General features: G+C 34.4%; 2 protein-coding genes across 5 annotated transcripts; both read left to right on the top strand.

The window, feature by feature from the left end:
• The first annotated feature begins 1,144 nt into the window (after nt 1–1,144).
• Nucleotides 1,145–6,694, top strand: tppp3 (tubulin polymerization-promoting protein family member 3). Of its 4 annotated transcripts, none has more exons than XM_046840041.1 (5): nt 1,145–1,331; nt 1,799–1,863; nt 3,550–3,747; nt 4,317–4,470; nt 5,119–6,694. In XM_046840041.1, exons 3-5 carry the CDS (start codon nt 3,560–3,562, stop codon nt 5,308–5,310), a joined length of 534 nt encoding a protein of 177 aa, XP_046695997.1. In that variant the 5' UTR covers nt 1,145–1,331; nt 1,799–1,863; nt 3,550–3,559; the 3' UTR covers nt 5,311–6,694. The 4 variants fall into 4 exon arrangements, with proteins under 4 accessions (XP_046695997.1, XP_046695998.1, XP_046695999.1 ...); XM_046840042.1 differs by having other exon boundaries at nt 3,555–3,747; XM_046840043.1 differs by lacking the exon at nt 1,799–1,863 and having other exon boundaries at nt 3,555–3,747.
• Nucleotides 6,695–8,653: 1,959 nt separating this feature from the next.
• LOC124380045 (leucine-rich repeat-containing protein 36-like) lies at nt 8,654–14,368 on the top strand. Its single transcript, XM_046840725.1, has 8 exons — nt 8,654–8,768; nt 9,041–9,396; nt 10,031–10,194; nt 11,282–11,435; nt 13,073–13,353; nt 13,429–13,783; nt 13,962–14,017; nt 14,135–14,368. Exons 2-6 carry the CDS (start codon nt 9,288–9,290, stop codon nt 13,510–13,512), a joined length of 792 nt encoding a protein of 263 aa, XP_046696681.1. The 5' UTR covers nt 8,654–8,768; nt 9,041–9,287; the 3' UTR covers nt 13,513–13,783; nt 13,962–14,017; nt 14,135–14,368.
• The last annotated feature ends 382 nt before the right edge of the window (nt 14,369–14,750 follow it).

Below are 14,750 nucleotides of genomic sequence, written 5' to 3' on the forward strand. Positions count from 1 at the left end.
ATTTATATAATCCTTAATCAACCAAAAAACTAAATATGTTATGACCATAAAATGAAAACTGATGTTTTACAATATTATTGCTTTTAATACCAGAAATAGAAGGGAAAATTAAGGATGGAAAATGAGAAGTCCACGAAAACCTGTGACACGCTGCGAAATCCAGGGATTGTTTAAAACTTTGCAGCCCATTAACTTGTAGGAAAGTGTCCAGTATGGGTTTCCTTTGCGTCTTTAATTCGAAGCCTGCGATAATTAAAAATATATTTTTGAATGACCTCAGACAGCGCTAGATCATATTTGGCTCACTTGAGGCTATTACAGAGTCTCGCACCCGTCTGTTTATTCATCCTGTCCAGACAAAATGGAGGTGGTAGGGTGGGCAATGCTGGAAATTGTAATGCTATTGAAGCAGCCAGTGTGAAGAGAAAATAGAGAGAGAGAGAGAGAGAGAGAGAGAGAGAGAGAGAGAGACTAGAATTCAGTTTAAGCATTTAATTTCTTAGTGTATCATTTTTCAACATATTATTTAATGACTAATGAGAAATGTATATGGATGTGAGACTCTGGAAAGTCAATATGCACCTATGGTTGAATAATGGGTAGGATTTTATAGTGTTAAGCACCTGCATTAAGTGAATTGCTTTTTATTCATATGAATAGTCTGTCCAAATGTCTAAATTAAGACATCAAATATATGGTGAAGCTTATTAATGGGTATGCATGGGCATATGCATGCATGAGTATATGGCCACACACACACACGGACACAGGTACAGACACACACACGCACGCACACACACACACACACACACACACAGAGCCAGATGCCAAACCTCACATCCTTACCACATCCCTACCTATAGACAGCATAATATTACTGTCTGCATGCTCAAATCTGATCATCAGAAATTACACAGTCATAAACACACACAAACACAGTCTTGCCCCACCCTGTGACATTGTTTAACTCTTCGTCTCTCACACACGCGCGCACACTTTCTTTTTATTGCCCTCCCTCGATGTTAAACAGGATGTCTCTATGGATACAGGCATAAACAGATGATAACAAGCCCCCAGCCCTTTAAAACTCAATTGAAAAGAAAGTAAAAGAGTAGACGAGAGAGAGAGAGAGAGAGAGAGAGAGAGAGAGAGAGAGAGGTGTGAGAGAGAGAGAGAGAGAGATAGAGAGAGAGAAAGAGAGAAGGAGACAGAGCAGGTGGTGCTGTAGACTGTAGCCCTGTATATAGAGAGGTTTTTTGTGCATGGGTGTGAGTTCATTTGTGTGTATGTGTGTGTGGAGTAGCCGTGCAGGAAGGAGCCAGGTGCCATAGGTAAGAGCTTTATAACAGTCACTACTAAAACACATTCTGATATACACACCAACATGCACAAGGCTGCAGAATAATTTCTCACACTCTCTTACACACTAACACACCAGATTCATGCTCTGCACGGATTAATATTTGACTTTATTTTTGCATGCACACTCAAACCCTGTAAATGCAATTTGCATTTACTTATTTTTATATATTTATTTCTGATGTCTTAATGTAATACTGAAAATTTGTTATTGTTACTATATCGTTACTGTACTACAAAGTTATAAAACAAGATCATGGTCCCTTTCAAAGCAAATAGAAATCGTTATTCAACAACTTATTCAGATTTATAAATGTGTTATAGATTCATAATGGCATTCAGTGGAAAAGCCCTTGCAACATAATGGCATATCAGTAGAGGAATGTGTTAAACCTGTCTATAAATGTGTATGTATCTTTCTCTCTCTATCAACATCAAGACATCATGATGTAGTGCCACAAAGCTGTTAAATGCCAGAAATGATTTCATGACCACAGTGTGAAGGTAATGACAAATGAGGTGCATTGAAGTGAATCATGTAATTAATTGCAGTCATACCTTTGCTCTCTGCACCACTCTGGAGCAATTGCAACTCATGCAATGGTAGGGTTTTTAATATGTCTGACTTAAATGAATGCATGAAAGCATTATTAAGTTTGGGTGTTTTTCATAGAGTTTGCACTTTTGGATTGTTTTCTTGCATTTTGTATTTGTTTAAATTTTTCATGGAGTACATCATGGGAAATGGCATGAATAAATGAAACAACAACATAAAAAAAACAATGCACACCTGTTTTTGTTACTTTACGGGGAACAACCCCCCCCCCCACACACACACACACACACACACACACACACACACACACACACACACACACACACACACACACACACACACACACACACACAAACACAATGTTTTTGACATTGTGGCGACATTTATCTGCTTTATACGGCTTAGTGAGTTTGGGGTTAAGGTTACACGTAGCAACTGGACTGAAGGAGCAACTGAAGGAGTAGTCAAGGACATTAAAGCAAGTGTGTGTGTGTGTGTGTGTGAATAGGTGTTTCCCAGGTTTATGTAAAGGTTTCCATGGACACTTCCTGAGAGTGCACAAGCAGTAGATGCAGACTGAGAGACTCTTCTACACTCTGTGTGTGTGTGTGTGTGTGTGTGTGTGTGTGTGTGTGTGTGTGTGTGTGTGTGTGTGTGTGTGTGTGTGTGTGGTATGAGGTATTCCACCATATGCAGTAAAAACAGATTAGTTTTCACTACTATATTTAGACACACCACACAATAGAGATCAAATCAACTCTAACCTACACAAAGCAAACCTGCTATCCTACTTCTGTTCAATAAGTGGTATGTTAAAACTGAATGAACACCCACTAATCCATAGCAGCTCCGAATTAAATAACTGGCCTTATAGATTGTGCATCTGTATCACTGGTTGCATAAATGGCTGTGTACGTGCCTGCGAGCATTTGTTTTTCTATGTTTAAGGCCAAAATCTAATTAGGAGGCTGTGCATTGAAGTCAGGCCAAGCCCACCCAGCATACCACCCACCACATTGTCCCTTCCATCAGCTCAGTGTAGAGTCGTCCACTGCCAAAATTCTGACATCTATCTGAAAGATTCCACAGTAACATTCTCACAAGATCATTTAAATAAACCCTCTATACACACTTGTACTGCTTCCCACAATTAGGATTGACTTCTCTCACTGTTGTATAAATACATCTTACATTAAACTGGTGTTGAGTTATATTATCATCCAGAACTTGAATTTTAATTCAAATGAATTGCTGGCTAAAAATTCCTATATTTTCATTATTATAAGTATGCACTTACAAGACAAGTGCTCATAATATACGCTGAAGCTTATTTAACAAAATGACAAAATTTGTCTAAAGAAAAGCACACATACAAAGTTGTAAGAAAAAGACCAATACTTTGGTTTGTTGCTTTTAGGATAACATTTGAAGTTTTAATGTAATTTGATATATTCCTACAACGAAGGACAACAAGCCATGAAAAATACTTGCAGGAAGCTAGAATCATTAACTGTTATTTGAACAAATATGAATATGAATTCATGCAACATAAATTTACCCGTTTAATAACTTTGCAATGTAGATTTTAACTTATTTCTATGTTGGCCTTTTAAAAAAAACTTTTCTTTTTCCAGGATAGGCAGGATGGCAGAGAGCACAGATGTGGACCAGCTGCTATTTGCCTTCAAGCGGTTTGCCATCCATGGAGATACCAAAGCCACAGGCAAAGAGATGAATGGAAAAAACTGGGCTAAACTCTGTAAGGACTGCAAAGTTATTGATGGCAAAAATGTCACGTCCACCGATGTAGATATTGTCTTCACTAAAGTCAAGTGAGTTGACAAGTAACAGAAAATTTTGAAAACGTTAATGTTATACTATAACTATATCTATATCATTAATATTACTATATAATATTGAATAACTATATTAATATAGCAAATAGGGAGTAAATATAAATGCTATATTTTGGTTTGTATGTTCTATAGTTGTATATGCATTATAAAGGAAAGTAGTCAATGAAAAAAAATATGAAATCAAAAATGTTTCCGACATATTTATACTTAAAAGAAAGAAAGAAAGAAAAAAAGATTAAATCTAGAACCCTAAATGTTCTTCTGATTGTTGCATTAGAGAAAACCATGAAATTTTTCTTTTTTTCTATAAAAATTAATTCCTTCAACTAGAACTCTTTTAGAAAGCTAAAACTATGTGCCATTTAACAATTCCTTAATAAGCCTACTTACAGTTGAGACAAATGTCTGTTATTCTAATTATAATAAAACAAATATTTTACATATAATTTGACAAAATTGTTGACAAATCAACATTGGATTTTGTCTTAAAGCAATGAAAATTTTGAAAACATGGAATATGTTGTATATTGTTCATGGGTGTTTAGAGCAAAATCATCTCGGGTGATCACTTATGAGGAGTTTCAGAAAGCTCTGGAAGACCTGGCCCTGAAGAAGTTTAAAGGTCAAAGCAAAGAAGAAGCATTGCAGGCCCTCCACAAGCTGATCGAGGGCAAGGAACCTACCAATGTTGGTGTAACGGTGAGACAAGCAATCTGACATGCATAAAATATGCACATGCAGTACATGTATATGACAATATAGAAGACAATTTACACAATTGTATTTATGTAAATGATAATTTAGAAGACGAGTTTAGATTTAATAATTATTTGGCTTTTATTAGAATATTTTGTTTATTGAAAGCTTAAAATTCAAGCTTTTACGTATGCACATTTTAAGATGAATGTGTAAAAAACCAGCCACAATGATACTTTTTCCATTATTAAATATCATGCATGTTATTCTGTATAATATAAAAGGTGTAGATTATGTGGAGCCTTATAAATCCCAGTGAATTAGTTGTCATTTCTGAAATATAAACTTGTCTTTCAACCATCACCCCTGTCAATATTAGTCATATCACATTATGTATAATAATACTGCTTAGGCTTTCCCATTCCAAATTCTTTCTGTGTGCTCAGTGATGATTGAGTAGCTCAAGCTATCTTTATCTATGTACATTTAGCTTAAAGAGCAAGAGTTCATGAAGAGTTATTTTCAATGACATAACCTCATATTTAATATATATCTCACACAGCCAACCCTGTCAGGATGCAAATTATAACTCCTATAATAAATATGTAATTTGTTATGTCCTCTAAAATTATCATGTGTACTTGTTTTCAGAAAGTGTCAAAGGGAGGAGCAGTGGACAGATTAACAGACACTTCCAAGTACACAGGCTCTCACAAGGAGCGCTTTGATATGAGCGGCAAAGGCAAAGGAAAAAGCGGACGTGAGGAGATTGTAGAGAACACTGGCTATGTTTCAGCATATAAGAATGCAGGGACTTACGATGAGAAGACCAAAACTAAGTGAAGGTCGCTAAGGCTAATGGATCACGTGAAGAATCTGGAAGAGCTCCATTTCCATCAGCACTTACATCTGGACCAAAGGCAGACCTAAATGTTGTCATGGTGGAAGCCAGTGAATGTCAGGAAATTATGTAAACAGCTGTGTTTGGTGTCTCCGGATGCAGTCATTTAGATGCATCAGTGTTACGTTTATGTTATTTTAAAATGTTTCTGCAAAATATTTGATCCAATATTAATGCATTTTTCTAAATCTGGCCAATTTTAAACTTTATACCAAAGCAAAACTAATACAAGGGTTTTTTCTTTCTCTTTTCTTTACATCTTGATGTCAATATGTTTAAGTGTTTTGTTAATGAAAGTGACCTGCGTGGTTGCAAAGCACTGGATGATGAATTATCCACTCATTAATTATAACAGTTTTCATTTATGAGCTCATTTTATTTCTCAAGCAGTAAAGTAAAAAAAAAAAACACATCAATGTCTATATAAAATTAAATTAATACTAACAAATTAGAAAGAAGAAAGCACTGGTATAGCCAGGAATTGATTTCAGCAGAATGATGAATAAATAAAGTAAAATTTCTAAATGCAAATTAAGTTGTGACATGCTCATGCAGTTTGAGTGGATAAGAAACAGTAGTAGAATCAGTGTTTTAGATATTACTTAATTGATTATTTGAGGTATGATCTACCCATCTTGCTTTAATAAATTCAGAACATAAAACATCCATACCACAGGTCTACATACCCATACTTTGCCTGTTATTTTGACATGCCTCTGCTTGGAGTATAATAAGTGGTAGCTATGCTGCTGCTGAGGGATTTTGTTTTTACTAAAATGATAAAATCTAAAAGCTTTTGAAGAATTATTTAGTTCTATTATAACCTTTTTAAAAGTCTAAGAGCCCATAACTGCCCAAAGAATCCACTGATGCAGCCTTAAAAAATGTTGTGTACATATACTATGCAATATTGTTCATTTTCATTGGGGTTTGGATGTGATGCAAATGCACGTGATGCTAATTGTGTTCAGACGTTTTTTTTCTGTAACGACATAGTTCATAAACCTCAAATGACTGAAAGAAACTTCATTCTTATGACATTTTTGACAGCAGTGCTAGATGTGTACATTATAATTTCATCATTTCTTTTTTGGTCTTCAAGCATAAAATATGCCTGCCTTCTTAGTTGCACTTTAATGGATACAGATAAACTACACATCCTGATGTATACATTCATGATAAGAAACAACAAACTGCATTGTTTCTCTAATAATTTATCCTAGTTCATGAGAACATTGTCATTTACCTGTAAACATACATAATTTCTGGACAAACAGCATAATAATGTGCCATCATCATATTATATTGAACATTGACGTTGTCTAATCGTGTTTATCATGTGGTGAAAGTTTCATTTTAGATTGTTTTTTTGTTTCTTTATATATGGTATATTATTTCATACATGAACAATTTCTCATCCTCATACTGAAGGCTGAAATAAAACTGAATAATAGACTGCCTTTATACAAGAATTTAAAAAGGAAAAATTCATAAATGATTATATATGACAATATATTAATTTGACACATTCAAGCATGTATTGCACATAAAAGCAACTCCAAATGTAGATCATGCTAAAAATATGCCTAAAAAGAAAAAGTTAGAAATGTCAGCAATGCATAATTATCAAATCTGTGCACATTTTGAACTATTCCTTTAGTAAAGAGATTATTTTGCATTTATCCATGGTGACCAACATACACTAGCGTTAATAACTGCTTGTGGTGTGTATGTGGCTGAGAATATCAAGCCTGGTTTAGAAAGAAAAAAAGTTAATGTCCTGTCTCATCCAGACACACACAGTCAGGCCCAAGCTGCTCATTTATGTGGACAGTGGACAGAGTGATGTGAAGTGTCCACCGCCCCTTCCCTGGTGTTTGAGAGGAACAGGATGCCTATGTGGGTCCTTCTGTCACCATGGCAGCAGAAACATACACAAAATAACAGCTCGGCACCTGGCTCCGGCACTTCTCGCCTGCCTCGCGTGTTTTTTTTTAACTAAACACGCTGGTTCATGGCAACGTTTGTTTGGGACATCTCCTTGGAAGTCTCTAATCAAAACCATATCTCATGTAGGATCTGTTCAAATGTGGCCCCCTTTTTTTTTGCCTGAAGCCACGACTTGAATGAATTCCTTGAACCATTCCTTAAAAGAGCTCTGCTGCTGCATTTTTAGTTTATGATAAATTGTCTGATTAATTGCTTGTCAAACTTAGATTGCAGTCTTGAATTAGGGTGTGGAAGTGCTGTATATCATCACATGAGGACTGCAGTTATATTGCTGTAGTTATTAAATGATAATATACAGACAAGAAAAGCATTATCTAAAAAATGGCACACAGTACATCCTGTATATCTGCAATTATTTTAGAATTAATTTTCTTTCCAATCTAATTTCTATACAGTCATAATTTTGAGTTTATAGACAAAACAGTATATTTAACCTGAAAGTTTTTTTCATTGAATGAAGTCATACCAAAGGTTATGATCAAACTGGCCACTATTGCCTTACTTCACCTCTCTTATCACAAAAGCATAAAAATAGACTTGATTTCCAAATATGTCCTTATAATCCATCCTTTTACCTAATCCAGCAAATTTCCCAGTTCGCGATTTTTTACACAGATCAAAAAAAGGTCACATTCCTTCTTTGATTTGTCGTCACTAACATTTCTGTGGTGTAAATTATTAATTTGCTTGTATTTTAGAAAAACAGATTTAAAACAAAATCGGGATGCAAAATCAATATATTTATATTTTTATAAAAACTTATAGTTAATAGTATATTAAATACTTAAATTTAAGTATTTAAATTTACTGTGGGGTGTTTATTATTTTCTATAATACTGCATATTGAAGTATATTAATTGTGTCAAGAGTTCATTTAAAAATTCCAGCAACCAACAGGTGATTATACAGATAGTACATAGTAATTATAGAGTGTGCAAAGTAACAAGCAGAGAATGATTTACTAGTCAAGTAGTTTGCACATGCTTATCATCATTTTCAATATCATCCTCATCATCATACTAATACTTACAGAAATCTAAACATTAAGTTCAATAAAATTCTTTCCTTTAGTTACATGGTAACTGGAAACAACTTCTGACTGTGAATAGCTGTAATCGATGGCCAGCTCAGCTTTTAGATGTTGCTACATTAGGCTGCTATGGTGATACTTGAACTTTAAAGTCTACCTGCCTTCAGCTGTAAAGTTGTTGGGCCAGTCTTTGTGTCTCTATGACTACAAAGGCAATCTTTCCTGTCTTCACTACTTGCAGTGAACTTCAATATCTTTCAGGTGGTGCAAAACAGCCCCTCTTATATAAAACTTTGCAAATCTTGGACAAGAATCCCTCAAGAATGAGGGTCAACAATGTGATCAACAGGATTTTATGAGGTGAGCACTAAACACCAGATATAATATGATAGGTAACAACTGAAATATATTAAGATTTTTTTATAATTAGTTATCATATGTGACACCATAATTGTATTATGTGCATTATTTTCTGTCTACCAGCAATAATTTGGTATCTGAGGAAAAGGAGCTAATGCACTTCAGTGCTATAAAATTGCATTACTATAATATTAATTAATGTAAGGGATACAGAAAGTGAAAATACTACAAATGATGACTAAGCATTTACATTGTTATTTTAAATCTTTCAGATGACAAATTATATCCTGGTCCTTCTCACTCTGTTCTGCATTCCTCCTCAATCAAAAGACTTCAAAGTGGCTTTTAAACAGGAACTGCTTTTCAAAGACAGGGACTTTTTGTAAGACTTAAAAAGCATCACCTTCATTATGGAGAACTGATCAGTATTCAGTGCACACTCTTATATGGAGCTCACCAGAGATCAAATCTTTCTATTTGGACTCTGAGCCTACAGAAGGAACCAATAAACCATCGGGCATGAATTTTAGGTATGTTGTGTTGTCACAGACCTCAATGAATCACACTTTGGCTGAAACCGAAACAGAGCTGGAAGCACGTACTGACAGACTGCTCCGCCTTACCAATGGTACTAAAGTATTTTTCTCATTTTACATTCATTTAATTTTATAGAAGGCCTTATAAATTATATCATAAAATGTCTTTTAAAATGTTATAACTACAGTATGAAACATTCCAAATGTAGGGATTTAAATGAGAATTTATCCTGAAGGCCTTGCATATTAATCTTTATAATGTTCAATCACATACAAGATTTATTCCACACATACATGATTTTGGTTTATTTTCACTTTGGTTAAGTTCATACATTACCCACATTATACAACTTCTGAAGTTAATGCGTTGCATGTTGGAATTTTCTGTCCAATGTTTACTGTCTCTTCTTCTACAATGTTGAATTTAGAATGAATATGACTATGACTACTCATTCCTTTGCTGTTGTTTATTGTAGTTAACAGTGAAGCCCAATTTTTATCTCCTATATTAGAAATTGTTTACAGTTTTACTGCCATTTAATGACATTGTGCATTGTGCAGGTAATGCTGTGATGCATGACAGATATGTAACATCTCACAGGAATAAAGAAAAAAAAAAGCCTGAAATAATTAATTTGCACCAGAATTGCTAAACACCTTGCAAAAACTTATACTGTAAAAAGATTCAATTTCTTTCATAGTAAAGTGTCTCTTTTTGTTCTATAGACTTGTATGAAGCAACTCACCAATCTGATGCTGCCACACAAATATATGAGATGAAACAAATGAAAATATCACCAAAATATAGACTCCAAATGAAAACATTATTAAACCCAGACAAACAGGAAATGCAGCAGACTTCTAAACAACAGCTGAAAACCAAGGAACAGGTTTGCTTTTTAGATTTATATTAAATAAATTCTAAATTGTATTTTAATTCTGAATATTCTCCTTAAGTTATAAATATATATAGAAAAAGTCATTGTTAAAAGTGCATATTAAATGTCACAAAGCCACAGAAATCCAAATATAGTTTTGAATTTATCCCTAGAGGGGAAGCCATTGGTGACAAGGAAAACTCAAGAGGAAACCCACTGTCTTTATATGGAAAGAACTGGCTGTCATTTACCATGATTTCAAAAAGAGAAATATAGTTTTACTTTCTAAAAGAATTTGGCGAAATGGATTTCATTCAAATATTTCTCTATCAGGAAATTAATGGCTTTCACTCATTAAGCCAATCCAGTTTATTAAATATAGAATACATTTGGTTTATAACAACTCACATTCTGGTATACTAAGTGAATATTTCTAGGGTTAGCTAGATACACATGCTATATATAAGTTTTTGATCAGGACATTAAAAATGTCCTTTATGCTCTCTGGCCAATAGACCACAGTATAATATAATTATGGATAATGTACAAATGTAAAATGTATAATGTATACATTTATTGCAGTTATTTACTATTACTATATAAGCTTTGTGACAATCTCTGTGGTTAGAAGTACTACAGAAAAACAATTTAATGAGATTTCAGAGGAAAACTGTCAAAGAATATAACATGACATAAATCTTCATAAACAATTTGCAAAAGTTGTGAAGCTCAAAGTCACATTTTGGTCAATATAAGCTAGTGTTATGTCTCTTTTGGAGCTGACATACTGACTTTCAGAGTTTTTCAGAGTACAGAGCACTTTCAACTCAACAGATACTTGGCACATGATGCGCAACATTAATTCAACATGCTTATGTCAACACAAGTGCTACATAAACATCATTACAATTGTTAAAAGCTTTTGCTGTTTGGATTACGAATGGAGCCTGTTAGAAAAAGCCCTTAAAATTGTGTATGTAAAGTAAGCTTATGTAGCTGTCCTGAAGAGCTTATATTCAGTAGATGTCATATAGCTTAATGGTGTATGCCCTTTGGTAAAGTAGAACATACAGTGGTACATGATACTGTATGTGTTCAGGTGTTCTTACCAGAAGCCCAAGGTAGCTCTTTGCCTGGTACAGCTGTCCAGCCATTTGGCCCTGATGTGTGTGCTGTGTTGAGGACTCTGCTAGACTTGGTAGATGAGCATTGGAATGGACAATTCTCTCTCCATCTCAATCCTAACTTTATGGGTAAGCATCCATTTTAAAGTGCACTGTAAGTGATGTGCCTTTTTAAAGTAATTTTGAGTGAGTACTCTTAACAGTTTAAATGCTAACACCACCAAGGTGTCACTGCTGAGCCCTTGAGAAAGGCCCTAACCCGCAGCTTCTCAGTTTTATAAACAAGATCATTATAAGTCACTCTGGAAAATTCTTTGTCATAAATGTAAACATATATTAATGTTTTCAAGACTAATAATAATAATAATAATAATTCGTTACATTTATATAGCGCTTTTCTGCAGCACTCAAAGCGCTTTACATATGAAAGGGGGGATTCTCCTCAACCACCACCAATGTGCAGCATCCACCTGGATGATGCGACGGCAGCCATATTGCGCCAGAACGCCCACCAGACACCAGCATATTAGTGGAGAGGAGATAGAGTGATATAGCCAATTAATATGAGGGGATGATTAGTAGGCCAGCGGGCAAGTTTGGCCAGGATGCCGGGGCACACCCCTACTCGTTTTCGAAAGACATCCTGGGATTTTTTTTAATGACCACAGAGAGTCAGGACCTCGGTTTAACGTCTCATCCGAAGGACGGTGCTTTTTTTTTTTTATTTATTTTTTTTTTTTTACAGTATAGTGTCCCCGTAATACATGGCCAAACGTTCACAGACACCAGAAAATCACAACCACAATTTTAGAAGCACACAATTGGTAGGATATATGTACAAGAGTGTGAGTAGTGCTAGAAGCTTTTTCCAGCATGACAATGTTCCTGTGCTCCAAGCAAGTGCCTTACAGACATAGTGTTCCAAGGCTTTAGTGGAATGATTGGAGGATCCTGCACAGAGCCCTGACCTCAAACCAACTAAGAGCTATTGGGATTAAAATAAATCATTCTATAATAATCATGGATTTAGTTTATTATATGACGATCCCATTTTCAAAAAGGATTATAAATAAGTGATACAGACCCCCTGAGTTGAATAATGACACTTGGAATTGCTGATTCTTATATGATAAATAAGAAGGTAAGAAATAATAAGCAGCACAATATTCAAACACATATACACTATATTTCCAAATGTTTGTGGACACCTGGCCCTAAGTATGGTATGTGCTTTTTGAGCATTGCAGTCCACATTCCACATCCCAATTTGCTCCTATAATTCTCTCTACTACTCTGAGAAGATGCTATACTAAATTCCAGAGTGTGCTTGTGGACATTTGTGTTCATCAGCCACAGGGGAGTTAGAAAAGTCAGGTACTGATGTAGGATAAGGAGGCCTGGAGTGCAGTGTTCCAATTCATCCCAAAGGTGTTCAGTAGGGTTGAGATCAGAGCTTCCTAACAGGCCACTCAAGATCTCCATCTTCAAACCATGTAAACCATATCTTAATAGAGCTGACTTGTGCACAGGGGCATTTGCAAGTTAAACTGCATAATAAGCTAATGTTGTTGATACGAAAACTGTTAGCAATGTTTTAGAGGCTGCTAAATAAATTACTGAGATGAAAATGACATTCCCTCTGTAATACTATATGTTGGGTAAGATAAAAATGCTTTAAAATGTAAAATGTATAATGTAATCTATCAAAGAATTCATCATCATTAAAATAATACAACTTCTGCAATGATTTCTATGGTTGCTCACAGCAAAAGCCATCCTACTTCTCTTACCTCTGACCAAACCAGTTCCACCATCACAACCTGAGAAAAGGAATATAAGAGGAAATAAGGATGAGCTAAAAGCAAGACATGGGAAAACATGGGAAAGCAAGGAATGGTGGGATGTGGAGAAATTAAGGCAGGCTCAAAGCAGTTTGGGAAGTAAACAGGTTGGAAATGAAGAGTGGAAATGCTATGAAGAACACCGATCAGCATCAGATGAAATTCGACGACTAAATAGACAACTTGAAAAAACCCAACATGAACAGGTTTTTTTTTTCAAGATAACATTTTAAGATTTAACTGCTCTGTTTCTAAATAAACAAAATACTTCTATGTTATAGGAATCGTTAAAGGCAAAACTGATCTCGGCTTTAAAAGAGAACTTTATTTTGCGGGCTGAGAAAATGAAGATTGGAAAGTATTGAGCATTTACATTAAATAGAACATACATAAAACACAATATAAACAAACAATGAGATATACATTGTGTGTGTGTGTGTGTGTATGTGTGTGTGTGTGTGTGTGTGTGTGTGTGTGTGTGTGTGTGTGTGTGTGTGTGTGTGTGTGCATTTATTAATACACCTCACTGTTGGAATTGGGGCAACATCTAGACAGAGAAACACAAGTCTTTCAACAGCAAGATAAACTCTTAAAGCAGTTGGAAGAAACATTGCATCTTTTACAGGACAATCACAGGTAAAATCTTTTACAATGAATCCGTCAGTTTATAAATATTAGTCATCTGGATTCAGTTTATCATCACAAATGCAAAAATCACTTGAATAAACTAATCCTTTAGCAAGGTAATATAAATGATATTTATGTTCTGGTATTTTGCTTCCTCATTTAGTAAATGTAATGTTTTCTTTTTTAGATCCTTGGTTTCCTATAATGAGTTGCATAATGCGATCGAAAGAAACAGGAAATGCAGTAAAACATTTTGAATTAATTGAATTAAATATTAATAAAATTAACAATTAGAATATTTTACTGTGTGTGTGTTTATGGCTGAACTTAATTTGATTGTTTGTTTTATGTTTTTTACAGCTTAAAATATCAATCAATTGATGAAGCACGAAATAAAGTCGCTATCCGTGAGGAATTATTCTTGTGGCTTTCTTGTAAGAGGTTTGACTCACAAAGTGGAGGTTACTGATTTAAATACTGCTCATGTACCTGCTATAACTGGTTCAAATGATGTTTATGAAGTTCAAAATGTAGCTTCTACTTGACCAAGATATGAAGTAAAAGGATAAGCTGAATTCCAACTAGCAACCTCTGTTTTTTTTTTTTTCAATGATGCTCACAATGTATTGAATATATTATATTTATATATTAATAAATAAACCATTGATAACAATTCTTTCTGTGTATAAATATAATATTTTTTATAATATATTAATGTATATTAATGCAGACAAACTTAAAAATTATTAACTTAAAATTGCCATTGTTACAATAAACAGTACAACAATTTTCTTAAAAACAAACCTACATTTGCTTATGCAAGAATAATGAAAGTTTCATGTAAACCTCTATAACATTACATAACTGATTTAACAGATCAATCTATAATAATGTTTATAAATAATCTAATTATGTGATCTTTTTTGTATGAATGCAAAATATTGACCAAAGATTTCATACATACCCATTCTGATGG

Source organism: Silurus meridionalis, chromosome 26 (genome assembly GCF_014805685.1).
Source record: "Silurus meridionalis isolate SWU-2019-XX chromosome 26, ASM1480568v1, whole genome shotgun sequence".
In the NCBI taxonomy this organism is placed as follows: Eukaryota; Metazoa; Chordata; class Actinopteri; order Siluriformes; family Siluridae; genus Silurus; species Silurus meridionalis.

Excerpts from the sequence above, each read along its gene's own strand:
- tppp3 (XM_046840041.1), top strand. The coding sequence starts at position 3,560 with ATGGCAGAGAGCACAGATGTGGACCAGCTGCTATTTGCCTTCAAGCGG. Across the intron at positions 3,748-4,316 it reads ATTGTCTTCACTAAAGTCAA|AGCAAAATCATCTCGGGTGA; the intron begins GTGAGTTGACAA and ends ATGGGTGTTTAG. Across the intron at positions 4,471-5,118 it reads CTACCAATGTTGGTGTAACG|AAAGTGTCAAAGGGAGGAGC; the intron begins GTGAGACAAGCA and ends ACTTGTTTTCAG.
- LOC124380045 (XM_046840725.1), top strand. The coding sequence starts at position 9,288 with ATGAATTTTAGGTATGTTGTGTTGTCACAGACCTCAATGAATCACACT. Across the intron at positions 9,397-10,030 it reads ACTGCTCCGCCTTACCAATG|ACTTGTATGAAGCAACTCAC; the intron begins GTACTAAAGTAT and ends TTTGTTCTATAG. Across the intron at positions 13,354-13,428 it reads AAAAAACCCAACATGAACAG|GAATCGTTAAAGGCAAAACT; the intron begins GTTTTTTTTTTC and ends TCTATGTTATAG.